The sequence below is a fragment of the Gekko japonicus genome, unplaced genomic scaffold, assembly GCF_001447785.1.
Source record: "Gekko japonicus isolate JY-2015 unplaced genomic scaffold, Gekko_japonicus_V1.1 scaffold428, whole genome shotgun sequence".
NCBI classification, from domain to species: domain Eukaryota; kingdom Metazoa; phylum Chordata; class Lepidosauria; order Squamata; family Gekkonidae; genus Gekko; species Gekko japonicus.
The window spans coordinates 655,873-671,335 of NW_015165842.1; the positions used below are offsets into that span (position 1 = coordinate 655,873).

General features: G+C 42.0%; 1 protein-coding gene across 3 annotated transcripts in view; it reads left to right on the top strand.

Annotated features, from left to right (window-relative positions):
• Positions 1-15,463, top strand: part of ZC3H13 (zinc finger CCCH-type containing 13) — a 71,380-nt gene that overhangs the window by 4,005 nt on the left and 51,912 nt on the right. Inside the window, exons 2-3 of one of the 3 annotated variants that reach the window (XM_015411023.1) lie at positions 12,215-12,340; positions 13,739-13,848. In XM_015411023.1, the coding sequence (XP_015266509.1) occupies positions 12,224-12,340; positions 13,739-13,848 (227 nt within the window). In that variant the 5' untranslated portion in view covers positions 12,215-12,223. Of the gene's footprint in view, positions 1-12,214; positions 12,341-13,738; positions 13,849-15,463 lie in introns of those variants that run through there. The other 2 variants (XM_015411024.1, XM_015411025.1) reach the window with 2 other exon arrangements.

The following is a 15,463-nucleotide window of genomic DNA, read 5'->3' on the forward strand; positions in this document are numbered from 1 at the left end:
GATTTTTGAGGGGTAATGTTATGCTGCAGGTGGGTGCTTTTCTTTGTAGAGAAAGAAAGCTGTAAGTCACAAGTCTCTGTCTTTTGAGGATATTATGTACTAATGTGCAAATGACAATATTGTAATAGATCAATGTTGTGTCACTTCTCTGTTCTAAAAAGTGTGACCAGGGAGGAGTTTTATCCCACAGTTTTGTTAGTTTTAAGAAACGTATAGTTGAACTGGTTGAGGTTGATCTTGTATCTACGTGGCATCAGTTGACGATAGTTGGGCTGAGTAGGGAAGTGTTCCCTCTAAGCTGAGTTAGTGTGAGCTAGCTCACAGTTTTTCAGCTTCCGGCTCACACATTTTTGTCTTAGCTCAGGAAGGAGGGCTCCAGAGCAAACTAATTTATGAAGTAGCCAAATCGCTCGCTCACAACTTTAATGCCAGTAGCTCACAAAGTAGAATTTTTGCTCACAAGACTCCACAGCTTAGACGGAGCATTGGTAGGGATGGGGCTTTTTGGTGGAAAAGGTGGGCATCGGAGACTGGTGTTGTACAGTAGTGATTTTCAGAATGTTTTGCTAGGACTCCTGAGGGCCTCAATGAGAAAAATGTAGTACATAGATTTTTGCTGGTCTTCTCTTGAAGTGGACATTTTGGTATGTTCCAGTGTTTCATTCATAGGTCGATGTGAACTGGGAATTTGCCCCAGCACAGCCTCTTTGCCTCTTTGCACACACTATAACAGACGTAGCAGGACGAGGTCATTCAGTAGTGATTTTTAAAAATTACTTTATTTCAAAAACAACAGAAAAAAAGAAAAAAGGAACACAAATATAACAATAGGGAGTGTCAGATCTGCTCATAAGTTTCTATAAAAGATTTCCAAATATCTAAAAATAAGTCCATATGCAGCTGTCACCTGTATGCCGTGCATTGAAATGCTGATAAAGTTGTAATGCTCTCAGTCCATTGAGTTACAGGAGGTAAACATTAATGTAATATGAATCTTTTAACTGTAGTAAGGGTCCATTTTAGTTGACCATTGGGTAACCTCCAAGAGACAAGGCAGATACTTTAAAAGTACATAAGAATCTTCAGAAATCGTTCAGCAGTGGTGAAGATACCATTTTAGCACATACAGGCCTATACGTCCCCCTTCTGTAAATTCTGTCTCTTGCCTTATATTTCTTGCTCATCTTGTTGAGGTTCTCCTTGCTCTTCCTCCTCTTGATATCTGAGTCTGATGCCACATAACTCTTGGTTTCGTGGTTGCAACTCCATGGGTCCAATGCTAGGTCTAGAAACATTGAAGACTACTACTCTACTCCAAGAATGCTTTGCAGTGAACGGGAATTTTTGCAGGCATATCACTGTGAAAAAACTTCCATTTGAATAAGAGGCATGAGAATTATTTTTTGAGAGGATTGCAGTCCAAGTTAGTATTAGCTTTTATATAGGAAAGAAATATATAGGAAGAAATAAGTCTGGGGAAAGTGCATTTGTGGCTCCACATTTTGCTGGAAGTAGAGAGTATGCGTGCATGGTTGTCAGAACTTTTAGTATTGTGATGGTTGTCTCTAGGAATTTGATTAAATTTTTTAAGCAGTACAAGCAGTTCTTGCTCCAATGATGCAAGCTTATGTTGTTGATACCTGTTTAACTGTCATGGTGCCACTCAGCGAATTCTGAGTATTATAGTTTGTGGACTGTGTGAAGAATTATCGATCCAGGTGGGTAGCTGTGTTGGTCTGAAGCAGTAGAACAAAGTTTGAGTCCAGTGGCACCTTCAAGACCAACAAAGCTTTATTCAAGGTATGAGCTTTTGTGTGCATGCATGAAAGCTCATACCTTAAATAAAACTAGTATGAAGAATTGTTAGATCTCCAGTAGCGCCCCGCCCCACACACACTTTGGGGTTGGAGATCTTTTAAAAGATCTTTGAGCGCATCTAGTTCTGTCAGAATGCTGTGTTGAGGATATGGATTGTGTATCCCATTCAAAAGCAGTGCTTTGCAAATAGATGACACTTGATGTTGGATGGCTTTTGGAAAAAATATGCTAGAGGCGAAAACGTGAAGCTGACTGCCTTGTTCTGACATCATCTTTAAATGCAGAATATTTTAAATAGTGCTATATGCATTCCAGCTGCTAAGGCAGCAGCACTGCGCAGAAGTCATACAAGGTGCAGGGAATCCCTTGTCAAATTGGCCCTTAGGGGAAAAGTAGTTACTGACCAAGGTGTTATTTGCTTGGATATCCCAAACAGAAAATCACTGTGTGTGTGCACCTGGACGTCATGGCGACCTCTGGTGACTGAACCCTACTGGAGGCCTGGATGATATTCAGAGAGGTGGCAGAATAAACCCTGCTCCCGCCTCTGGTATTTCAAGGAGGTATATCCAAGAGAGCCAGTTTGGTGTAGTGGTTAAGTGCGTGGACTCTAATCTGGGAGAACCGGGTTTGATTCCCCACTCCTCCACTTGCACCTGCTGGATGACCTTGGGCAAGCCATAGTTCTGGCACAGCTGTTCTTGAAAAAGAGCAGTTTCTGTCAAGAGCTCTCTCAGCCCCGCCTACCTCACAGGGTGTGTGTTGTGGGGAGGGGAAGGGAAAGGAGTTTGTAAGCTGCTCTGAGACACCTTTGGGTAGTGAAGGGCGGGGTATAAATCCAATCTCCTCCTCTTCTACTACTTACCAGAGTCGACCCTGCTTGGCTTCTGAGATCTGACGAGATTGGGCTTGCTTGGGCTATCCAGGTCAGGGTGGTCTACACAGTTTTTTGATGTTAAAAAGGGGTAGTCATAAAGGTTGAGAGCCACTGGTGCAGACACAACAATGGAGCAGAGCACAGAAGGAGAGAGTGAGTGTGTGTGTGAGAGACAGAGGGAGAAGAAAAGGGTAAAAAAATCATGTTTGGGACAGGGGAGATCTGGGTTCAGATTCTCTTGCCATGAAGTTCATTGTGTGTCCTTACACCAGTCACTCTCTCTATCAACCTAACCTCCTTTGCAGACTTGTTTTGAGGATAGTGTGGATTAAGGGAGACAAATGTATGCCACCCTGAGCTCTTTGGTGGAAGGGTGGGATAAAGATGCACAAAATGAATAATAAAGACCAAACACAGAAACAACAAAGTCCTGTCAGGTAAAACCTTGCTCAGTTATCAGCTTTTATATTCTCAGTGGAAGGACGTACCTTTTAAAAATTCCCATCACCAGCCTGGTGAGAGACCATTAAAGTCAAAATCAGCAGGATTCTCACATAGGAGCCTTAGGATCAGGGCCTTAGAGAGCCCTACCCCCCGCCCCACTTTTGCTTTTTAATATCCATCCTGATAAAGAGTTCTACAGAGCTTGAAAGTCTGCATACTTTGCTGTTTATGATTTTAAGTTTCTCTCACGCATACCCTGAAATCTGAACATTCTTTTCCATGTTCTCCTATTCAAGACCCCCTATTTTTGAAGATGTGTCTTTCACCCTCATCTAAAATCCTGAGTAGTCCTATGATCATGGTGTTGCTCAGATTTTAAGGGCTGTTTTCTGAATGAATATTCATTCCAGTTATCCCTCTACCCTCTCTGCTCTCCCTCCCACTGTCAAAATTCAGATTATAATCTGTTTGAGAACAGAGGCCTGACTAAGCCTTTTCCCCTGTCGTTTGCAGTACAAAATACGATATGCATTTGTAATGCAATAATAAAAATAGCTGATCTGTCTAAGACATGGAGGCTTCTTTAAACAAATATAAAAACAAGGAAAGTGTGCACAAAAATACACAATCTGCAAAGGGTTTTTTGGGGGGAAAAGGTAATTTCTTTGGTTAGGTCATTGCCATAAGATATAGGATTCTTACAGTGCATTCCTGTACAGAGTTACTCCACTCTTAAGTCTACTGATGTTAATGTGCAGTCTCTACATAGGAAAGGGTTCCCCCTCCCTAGGCCATGTGTAAACGTTGCTTAGAACTAAGTGTAGAAGGATGTGCTTTCAAGTAAGTATGCATAGAATTGCAGACTGCAACTTTTTTTAACAGTTTTTTTCATATGTGTAGAGAAGAGTACAAAATTGAAGGCAGAAGAGTACAAAACTGAGGGAGAAGACCAACTTGGTTGGGGGGCTGGGTAATCTCCCCCTCTCCCCTGCCACGATCCCATCTTTTTAAATTGGAGCAAGGTCTGAAAATTAAGAACTCTCAGCACTTCCAGAAATGCCTTTCACCACTTGATACAGGATAGGCTCTAGCGATGTCAGGGGGAGGGGGTCCGAAGATGTCTTGAGGTTAGTAAAAAATGAGTCTTATTCCTCAGTTTTTGGGGTGGCTCTTAGAGCCAAAGATAATTTGTCAAGGCCTGATTTACATATTGATGGATCAGTTGCAAGAATATTTACAGATTAGCTGTTCTTTGCCAAATCTGTGTGTGTCTTGTTCTTAAATGTATCAAAATAGGGTTCATAATTCCTGTTGTATGGAATGCATTTAGGTGTCAGTAACTCAGATTTTAAGGTAATTGATAACACAACACTTGAGAACTCTGTAACTTTACACTTTTCCTGTGGAATGATACTTCACTTTCCTCCCCACTAAGTGTGCATCAGTGTTAGTTCATCTTAGTTAGTTAGTTAAAATAAAAAAGGGAATAGTTTTCATCATTGGGCTGGAATAAGAATTAGAAGCAAATAGTGAAACCAAGGCCCCTGCCACATGGGGGAAAAAAGAACAGCCAAAGTGCGGCTTTTTAAAGCCGCACCAAAAGAGACACACGGTGGCGGAAACAGATAGATCCCCTGAGCCGCCGCGCAGTTGCTCCCCGGCATGATCCGATGCCGGGGGGGAGGGAGCCACTGCAGGGAGAGCGAGGCAGCCAAAGTGTGCATGTGTGCACGTGCGCAGTTCGGCCAGGAGCCTCGATTGCTCCTGCAGACAGGCACGCCAGCGATCTCACGGCCGCACTTGCTTCGCCGTTCCAGGTTGGTGCTACCTTTTACTTGGGTTTTTTTTGCAGTGGGTTTTAGGCCGGAAGGGGCGGATCGACTTTTCCTGTGGAATGATACTTCACTTTCCTCCCCACTAAGTGTGCATCAATGTTAGTTAGTTAAAATAAAAAAGGGAATAATTTTAATCATTGGGCTGGAATAAGAATTAGAAGCAAATAGTGAAGCCAAGTATAAGCGAGCTAGTGAAGCTCCCATCTTCAGGACACTGCTTGGAACATTCTCTTCCTTTAAAATTTTAACATTTCTTGGCTCCATTCCTTGAATGAGTCTCTCTGTCCCCATTCTCTAGGCTGCCCACCCTATGAATTGCTTATCGACTGGGTGGAAGGCTAGCAGAGGGTGGGTCAGACAGGGGATCAAGGTTACCTGAAAAATGGGACTGGGGGAGGATAGCCTTTTTAAAAAAAAGTACAGAAGCTCTGTGATACTTTGAAATTGGGGTAAAGAGGATAAGAATGAGAGGAGGTGCTCCTAAGCTGAATAGGCATCACCATGGAGGGGGACCGCTTATTAACATTTCCTTCATGTTTCTTTCTAGAAAGTGCACGTGTGCATGTGAGGGAAAGGAATATATAAGTTGTAGAAATGTTCTTTTTTTAAAAAGTGAATAGTAGGTAAAACGATAGAGCAGCTTGGGAACTAGAAATGTAAAACCCGCTTGCTGCTGGGAAGAAGAAAGTCTTGATGCTCTTCTTCCTTGCATCTCTTTCATTTGGAATCCCACAGGCGAATCGTTCCCTCAGTTAGCTCAGTTGAGAGAGGGATGGAGAAGCCAGTTGCTGCAGTGAAATAGTACTGGGACTTCTCAGGTTTGGTGCTTGCATCTAAAAGATCAGGAGATGCTACTTACATACGCCGGTGAAATTTAAGTCATTCTGCTCATCCCTGGAGCTAGTCTTAGGGTAAAATTTTGAGTGCATTTGTGTTGTGCTCAAAGACTCAAGCCCTATATATCTCAAGGCTGCCTTCCCATTTGTCCTTTAAGAACGTAAATATCGTCTTGCTGGAGCAGACCAACATCTATCCAGGTCAGTGTTGTGCTTTTGATAGTGATGTGCTAGAAGCTTACAAGCAGGGAATCTCCTGTTTGTTTTTAGCATTTGGTAATCAAGCACAGGTGCCTTCTTGTACCTTCAGCATAAGTACTTTGTACCCTCAGATGAGAAGCATGCATGTAATGGTTGCCTGGCAATTGTGAAAATTCCTTACCCTTGTTGAAGGATGAGCCTAAATACCTTTGAGAAGGCATTTCGGATCCTTCTGGTTGGGGCTCCCATCGAAGAACTTAAGCATACATTTTTAGTTCATTTTTTAAAAAAAATGGTTCTGTGTATTAAAAAATAATCATCTACACTGAGAAGGGGTGTGATAAGACTCAAACTAAATGAGCTTTGCGAATTGTTTCTTTCAGCCACGTATTCCCTGCTGTTCCAACATTATCCTTGGCACACTGCTGTTTTCTAAAGCCAGTGGAGATGAATGTAGCATTGAAAGGTGTTTATTGGTATCTGGTGACTTAGGTTTGGATCTTCTGCAGCATGAGCGTAGTTGTACCATATAAACAGTGACTCCCCCCTCCCCCGGGCTTCAGTTTCCCTTGCAACTTGTTGGGAATGTGGAGGTCAAAGCAGAAGCTTTATAGTAAGAGGGCAGAATTGGTGAAAATCAGCTTCCCTCTTTTCTTTGAGTGGAAATGCCTTTCTCGAGTGAAAAGGGCACTTATGACCCAAGTGTTTGTCTTTATCTATGTAAAAAGCCATGCTAATCTCTGCCCCCCAAATAGTCACCAGGTTTCATGGTTCTCTATGCTACCATCTCAGCATGTTTCTACTAAAGTATCGTTACAGATGCCCTCTCCAGCCAAGGAAACAGTAGCACAGTGTTAGGGTTACTTCCACTTGCATATTTTCACCATAGTGCTCCCCCCTCCCCCAAGGTTGAGAAAAATAGTACAGGGCTCTTCCTTTATGCTTAAGCCATGTGTGACAGTGGCAAATCTATGGCTGTGGTCACACTGGCAGCTTGGCGCAATATGGTGCCACCTCTAATTGTACTGGTTTAAAGTGTTGCGGGGCATATTATCCAGACAGCACATCCTGCTGCAGTTTACCCCCGTAGACATCCCATATTCAAGCATCCACATTACTGTAGCACCTCAGCCATGGAGCAGGGCCCGGAAAATTTTCAAAATGCATGCACTCATGTGCACGCATAGGTGTGCATGCATGCGCTTATGTGCTCATGTGCATGCGCACACATGCATATATAGGCAAAAAAAATTTAAAAACCTCCCCAGAGGTGGGAACAGATCTGCAGGTTCATACTGCCAAATCCATTCTGCGCATGCTCCCCCATGTTCAGACATCCAGTCATGCGCAACAAATGCACGGGGACCCAAAAACACCATATGTGATGTGGTGCCTTTTTAACCTGGCTCCAAGTCATCCTGTGACGGGATGAGTATGCTGGGGGAACGCCTGACAGATGTGGCTGTGTGACTGCACCCATTTGATCTGGAGGGGAGGGGTGGCTGCATTGGGCCAGACTGCTTGTGTGATCATGGCCTATGTGTCTACACCAAATTTTGCCCCAGTCACATGGAAGTTGGTGGGTGGAAGTATTCTGATTTGAACACCAGAAGGGGGGGCATGAGACAGGGGTGCTGAATCCTTCCTGTGCATGTTCCTTAATTATGAGCCATCCCCCTTCCCCAAATACTTTTCTTCCACCTGTGTAGAGATGTAAAATTTCCGGAAATTTTGAAGCTCTATCATTTCTTTTGTCTTTTCTAGATTGAAAGTCATTCTGTTACTTTAGGAACATAAAATATGACTATGGACATTTTTACTTGGCATGAAATTACCACAACTAGCATATTAAAAATATAGTGTATCCAAAGAATTATTACAAACAGAATACCCACCCGCATGCAAAAACAAAACTGAAACCTTTTTTTTCTTGTGACAATAGCACCTCCTAAAGGAAGAAATGCATCTTGTTCTTGCATTGGAGAGTTCAGTTTGTAACCTAGGACTTGCTTGTCCTCAGTGCACAGAAATTAGATCAATCTGATACCATATATATATATTTTAGAAATGTTTTGGAAAATATTTGAACACCTTGTCTTAAAATATTTTATTCATCATGTTAAAATAAAACGTTCCATAATCAATTTCTTTTCTTTTTTCAATTTTTCCAAATTTTCGGGGGGAAACGGGGGGAAAAACATTTCCCCCGGAAATTTTTCCTTTTTTCTTGATGCCTGGGGGGGCAACAGTGGGAGGGCTTCTAGTGTCCTAGCCCTACTGGTGGACCTCCTGATGGCACCTGGTATTTTTGGCCACTGTATTTGGCCAGTGTTAGACTAGATGGGCCATTGACCTGATCCAACATAGGCTTCTCTTATGTTCTTAAGGTGACGCTATGTCTTTGCAAAACCCACAAGTTTGCCACTGTTGTGTGTATTGAGCCTTAGTTTACAGTCAAAGGGCAGGCCCTTAGGGACAGTGCCGAAGGGCGGGTAAGTGATGACGAGGCAGTTAGCTCATTTGTAGCAAGGGGCTCCTAGCTTGAAAGTGAGTAGGTGCAATTGTTGGTTTATTTTTGAACCCTCTAGCGGGATCTAATGTCTCTTAAGCTTTCAAATGGGACTGCATGAAACATTGGAAAGCCTGTAAGGGGGGGGGGATAATGGAATGTTAAGACTACTTAACAATTTGTATTGTTAAAAATGTGTTCTCTTTGTTGAGCTGATTAGATTCATAGCTAATCAAATTCTGAATCCTGCGTACATAAAACTGACCTCAGTTTTCTTGAGGTGACTTGTCATCTGCAACCGCATTACTGAATTTCCTGCTGTATTACTGAGTTTCCTAGCTTCGTTAGATCTTTCCAGTTCAGATTATAGATTTGCTGAAATGACACCTGTGTGTTGAATTTTTAAAAACCTTTATCTAATACAGTGGTCCCATTGATAGCAGTAGCTCTCCAGGTTCCCTTCTATTTTCACAATTTATTGAAAATATATATGGGATGCTTTTCTTGTTACTCAGCCCAGTTAACCCAGTTAACCAAAGACAAACCATATAAAACAAAACCAAATCACAGAGTAGCCACAGGAATCACAACCATCAGATACTATCTGGAAAAGGAAAACTTTTTCAAACTTCCACAGGCTGGAGATTGCAGAATGGCCCTGCTTCTAGGCCCCCCCTCCCTTCTGGCCACCTGCTTCACTATCTCTGAGGCTGGCACAGAGATCTCTCTTAATATGTGGACTTCTGTAGGGAGAGGTGGTTCTTCAGATGTGTGGGTGACAAACCATGCAGGCCTTTAAACAAGCACCCTGAGTTGAGTTCAGAAGGAAATTGACAAGCAGTGTGACCGAAACTGAACTTGTCGAATATGCCTCTACACACCCAGCATGATCATTCTGCTGGCACCAGTTGACGTTTCAGAGTTGTCTTCAAGGGCAGTCCCATGCAGAGTGCAGCGTAGCAGAATCATAGAGTTGGAAGGTATCTCCATGGTCATCTAGTCCAACCCCCTGTACAATGCAGGAAATTCACAAATACCTCCCCCCACACCCCCAGTGACCCCTGCTCCATGCCCAGAAGATGGCCAAAAAACCCCCAAAACCCTCTCAAGGATCCCTGGCCAAACTGGCCTGGAAAAAATTGCTTCCTGACCCCAAACTGGCAATCGGCATTTCCCTGGGCATTTCAGAAAGGGCCACGAGAATGAAGCACTGATGCAACCCTTCCTGCCCTCCCTCTCATGATCTGCCTAAGTTCATAGCATCAGCATTGCCATCAGATGGCCATCTAGCCTCTATTTAAAAACCTCCAAAGAAGGAGAGCCCACCACCTCCCGAGGAAGCCTGTTCAACTAGTTGTCAGGGTTCCCAGTCAATCACACTCAGCACCAGGTCTTCAGAAGATTCAGTTTATTGAGGGATAGTACTTGAGACACCATGAACTCTTGTGTCAGGAATGGCGGGAGAAGCGTGGGGCTGCTGGGATATACCCCCTTCAAAGGAGACACCCTGATACTATAAAGCCAATAAGCAAACATGCCTAAGCGTGGGCAAACACTTAGCCGTTAGATTCCCAACGGGAAGCCAGGAGGAGAAGCGCCTCTAATTTCAAGGACACCTGAAAGATAAGCACTAGCACAGAGAAAGGCGAGGGGCAGACAAGTGAGCACATCCCGCAGACAGAACATTCCAACCCATGGCATCATCAGCTGACAGTAGTCAAGCCCAGAAGTTCTGGAAGCATGAATCAGCACCTCAAAGTCTGATTTCAGAAGGGAGAAGAGCCTGCACATGGAACGCAGATGAAACAGACATTGCTAGCAGCAATACCAACGGCCTCCTAAAGAAGTGGTCCATAAGTAACTCATAACTCTTTACATGATTGGATAGAGAACTAGGGCAAAACGCCACCTACCACAGGCAAATTAAGAATTTAATTGAAAGTGAAAGTTTTTTTTTAAAAAAATGACCTGCTGTGCATATATTAGTTGCTAATTGGTTCCCAATTCGAAAAGGTGTGTAATTTTTGCAGATGGTAGATAGATGGTCAACAGAATAAATACTTGTGATTTAGGGTCTCTCCCCCCCCCCACTACAAAATGGTGTTTTCATAACTGATAATACAGTTGGCTTCAGATTCCTGATCTTCATAAATAAAACACAGTTAATGCTGCTGTCAGTTTCAGAGTGGCTGCAAGCATTTTTTAAAAGTGTGTGTGTGTGAAATTGTGAAGAACGTATGCTGGAAAGTTCTGTGTGAAAGTGTATGAAATAACAATACAGTAAATGTAGGAAAGTGTTGCTTATAGCTGATTTGTCTACAAAATTGAATTGCCAATCTATTCTTTTTACAAAGCCATCCTGTGAGAGAGGTTTGTGACCTTAGTCTGTCAGTTGCATTGGTACATTGATTGATTTTTGAGGATCTTGTCTTTTATGAAGACTTATCCACTGCAACTTCCTTTTCACAAAATTTAAAAATGTGAGAGAGACCAGGGATGACAAAAGCTATTCATAGCAGATGTCTCCTGCCTCCTTCCCCAGTACAAGAAATGTTAGATAACGTAGCCCTAGGTCTGGCGTACTCAGGGCCTGCAGTTCGTTACATGGCTGTGCCTTCCTACCTAAGGAATTGTTACTGTAAATGGGCTTCTGAATTTAATTTTTCAGTGTGGATTACACTATCAATTAAACAACAGAGTGGTATTTTGAGAACTGTTTCTCTTAGCTCTGTCATCCTCTTCCTGCCTTTTCTAATATGCAGGACTCTGTTTCCTGTATCTGTTTCCAAATTTATCAGTTATATGCATTTTCAGTGTTAAGGTTGCAGCAGAAAAGATACACTCATGTAAACTGTCCAGCATAATGAGATGGCTTAGGGTATATTGAAAGATCTTGCCACGTGTTGTCTTAAACCAGTGACCTTCCCTTAGACATTTAATGTCCTTAGCTAGACTTTGGAATTAGAAATCAGAGCTCACACCAGAATAGCTAGCCGCCTGAATTTATAAGCACAGGTTTAACTACAAAAGGGTCTAAAGTACATGGATCTAATTGTCAGGAACACATTAGTTTCCTGGCTAGCTGGTGTGGAGTGCTGTGTGTAACTGCACTGCATAATGGTGTTTACATTTAGGTTTCTGTCTTGGATTTACCCATGTGCTGACTCCCTGAACTGCTATTAGCAATAGGTTAGGTCATTCAAAGTCTAGCACAAAGCAACACTTTTGCTTATCTCTGAACTGCCCTGGAACTCAGTGGATTATATTAAGAATGCCAGTGTTGATTTATGCTGTCATTGACAGATTCAGAAAAATTATTGCAGTATTTTGAAAACTGATGTACTTGGCATGAACTTTTATAGATACAGTAAAATGTGACGGCAGTTCTTGTGTTTGCTGCTATAAACAAATACAGCTACTGTTTCAGCCTTGTATGCTTGATATGGTCCAAAAGATGAAAGCTAACACAGAGCATAAATAAGGACCTTGGTCTTGATTTTTCTGACCAGTATGAAACAGATCAAACTGTCCTTTTAAAACATGCACAGATGCACTTGCTGTATTTGTTATCTTTATACATTTCTACAGATGCTCCTGAAAATGAATATCATAACTTATTTCTTTTTCTATGAGTGCAGTTGCAACAGCTCAACTTGAGAATTTTACAGTGTTGCTCTCTTTTTTTTGGTTGAAGTAGTACAAAATGTCAAAAATTAGAAGGAAGGTCACAGTGGAAAATACCAAGACCATATCCGATAGCACATCCAGAAGACCCAGTGTATTTGAAAGACTTGGACCCAGCACTGGAAGTACTGCAGAGGTGAGTTGAATTAAGCGTTGTTCTGAATATAGAACTTCCTCTTTAGGAAAAAGCTCACTTTCACAACTTAAAAGAGGCAGTAGAGACACATGGGTTTCAAAGAAGTTCTGTGTATTTGTGAAGGTTCTCATACCATCCACATATACTGTGTTCTGTTGTAGTCCAGATGGGCTGTATTCTTGTCTCTCCCACCACCACCCCGCCATTTTGGGGGGCGTTCGAGGCTGCCACCTGTAGATATAGGTTCAGGTGAAATTGACCATGGTTTGATCCAGCTTTCTCTTGGGAAGAGTCTGTGTGACTAGACTTTTGTATTTGTGACATGATGCTGGTTATTGGAGTTGAAAAGGAATTCCTACCCCTGGTCAGACTGACTGACCCTTGTAAAGGTTATTGTTGATGTTTGTCAGTTTTGGTCATACTTTGTGTAGTAGCTTAGTGGCTGGAGACACACCTAGACAGACCTTTTATGCTGCTTCCCTCAATATAATGTGTCTTGTTCAGTCCTTTCTGCCTGTGGGTCACATTGCTGTAAATCGGGGTTCCCAATGTAGTGCTCATGGGCAACATGGCACTTGCCAGCACCTTTCTTGGGACCTGCCAAGTGGTTTTAGAAAGTGGGCAGGACCAGGTGGGGCTTTTGCCCAGCAAGGCTTCTGATTGGCTGTTGGATATTTGATTGACTGTGCAGATTTTTTAAAAAATGTTGGTTTGACACAGTTACCCCCACAGTACAATGGTCTTCACTGTGTGACTCAAGGTAAACTATGGCCGCCATTTTGTGGCTGCGCCTACCACATTGTGTCAGAATACCAAAGTTGCCTGTAGGCTCGAAAAGGTATTGGACCCCTGCTCTAAGGAGAGGGGGTAGTCTAGAGAGAATGGAGTACCTTTTCTTGAACCATGAAGAGTTCTCTTTCAGCTCTAGTTATCTGATCTGTTGAGTGCTATGAACATTTGGGGCTGATTCTTTTCATATAAAATGAAACTCTACTGTGTTGGATGTGAAGTGTGTATGGGTGAATTTTTAAAATGCTTGCTTGTCTAAGGTACACAAAAGAAGGGATGCATATGGAACAACTTAGATACATCATGCACTGTGTCTGAAGTAGCCCATAAGTATAAAGGGTAAAGTAATTTGGTTTTAGGTGGCGGTACTGATAGAATTAAAGACACAAGAAACACAAGAAATTTCAACATTTCACTATCCGAGCTCCTGGAAAGGAGCCGGTGGCTAATGTTACATTTGGATTTAACATTCTTTGGATTTACATTACAATATTGTTGGGTTGGATTTTATATGTGTAGATTTAAAAAACAAATTCTGTGATTTTTTTTTCACACAAACTGCACTTTCAAAATCAGTTTAAAATTCACCCAGTAATGTCTGTCTCTTAGACACAGTGTCGTAACTGGCTGAAGACTGGCAACTGCCTCTATGGGAACACATGTAGATTCGTACATGGCCCTTCACCACGAGGTAAAGGCTTTAGCAGCAGTTACAGAAGGTAAATGAAGGACTCGGCTCTATATTCACATGCGAAAGCTGTTTTCTTGTCGTTTAGACTTGTTTAAAGAAACTTAAAATGCAGTAATGTGGCTTACTATTAATTTGGAAATGTGGGTATGCCATAGCTTGAGTGTAACTTTAATAATAATAAAATCTTGTTGCATATTAATTTCTGCCTGAACAGTTTTGCCTGATGTCAAATGGGAAATGAAAATTTAATAAAACTGATTGCTGAATTATATTTCCTGCAGCTTCTGTTTTGCTCGTCTTGCAGCTGCTTAAGACAGTACTAAAAATTGCAGCGTGCTGGACTTTCCTTCTTCTTTTGGTTAATTTGTGAAGTCATTTTTTCCCCTCCTTATTTTTGGGAGTCCTCAGTATATTTCGAAACCCCCAGTTTGTCTGTGGCTTGGGCCCATTGCATTGTTTTTGTTACTGGCACAGGAACTGGTCGTCCTAACAGTAGGAGGAGTGGCTACCGCCAAATATTTATATAGTTAGATAAAGTCAAAACTACCTTTTAAAATAGTCTGAACTTGCCACCTGTACCTTTGCAGCATTTATAGAGTTTTCTTCCCTCCAAAAGCACTAAGGAGGTACAGATTGCGTAGTTCTACCAGTATACTGCTTAATAAATTGATCATCTGTGGAGCTTTAATTTATAGCTGCCTGCTGGTAATTCATGAATAGAGGTGATTATGCAATAGGCATCAGAATGCTTTGGAAACCCCCCCTCCCCGGTTTTATCATATGTTAAATAGATTTTGCAGAAAAAAGGTTCTTTCAGTTAAGTTCCCAGAACCAGTGTTATTTGGCCTTCATTAAAGCCTCTGTGCTGGTCAGAGTGGGTGGATTTAAATCAAGGCAATTCAGATCAATGGGTTTTAAATCACTAGGAGGAGAAAAGGATAGATATAAATCATTAATTAAAATAAGCTTTCTTTATTATAATTTACATATGCTTATACAAGCATGCATGCTATACTGACTGGGAGATTTTGGGCAACTCTGTAGCTAATGGATTTCTGTTTGGCAGTTCTGTAGACGTGATATTCCTGGCACAGATGTAATGCTTTTAATTGTGATTAAGAGATGGGGGAGCAAGCCGACATTTTTCTTCTTTCTCCCTTGGGCACTTATTCCCCCACTACTTGTTTGCCACATAGAGTGGGAGCCCTAATGAACTAAAATGTTTGTAGTCAAGGAGAAAGGTGATGGAGGTATAATTGGAATAGGAAATGGCTTTAGATAGGAATTCCTGTGGGAGAGATGGTAGGGCTTGCTGCCCCTCTCTCCCTTAGTTCCTAGATCAGTACATGTTCTGGTAGGTTGGTAGGTGTCTCTAGAAAGCCTTTTTCTCTCAAGACCAAGCAAATATGACAAAGCTAGACCAGAACAAAGTTTGTGTCCAGTGGCACCTTTAAGACCACTGAACTCAAACTGTTCTGTTGCTTCAGACCAACGCAGCTGCCCACCTGAAAGCTAGACCCTTTATACAGTTAAATTATATTGGAAAAGATGATAAAAAATCATTTAAAAACACACATTAAGCATATGGACGCTCAACACATACATCTATCAAACTTAAATTGTATCCCTCACATTCAGAACAT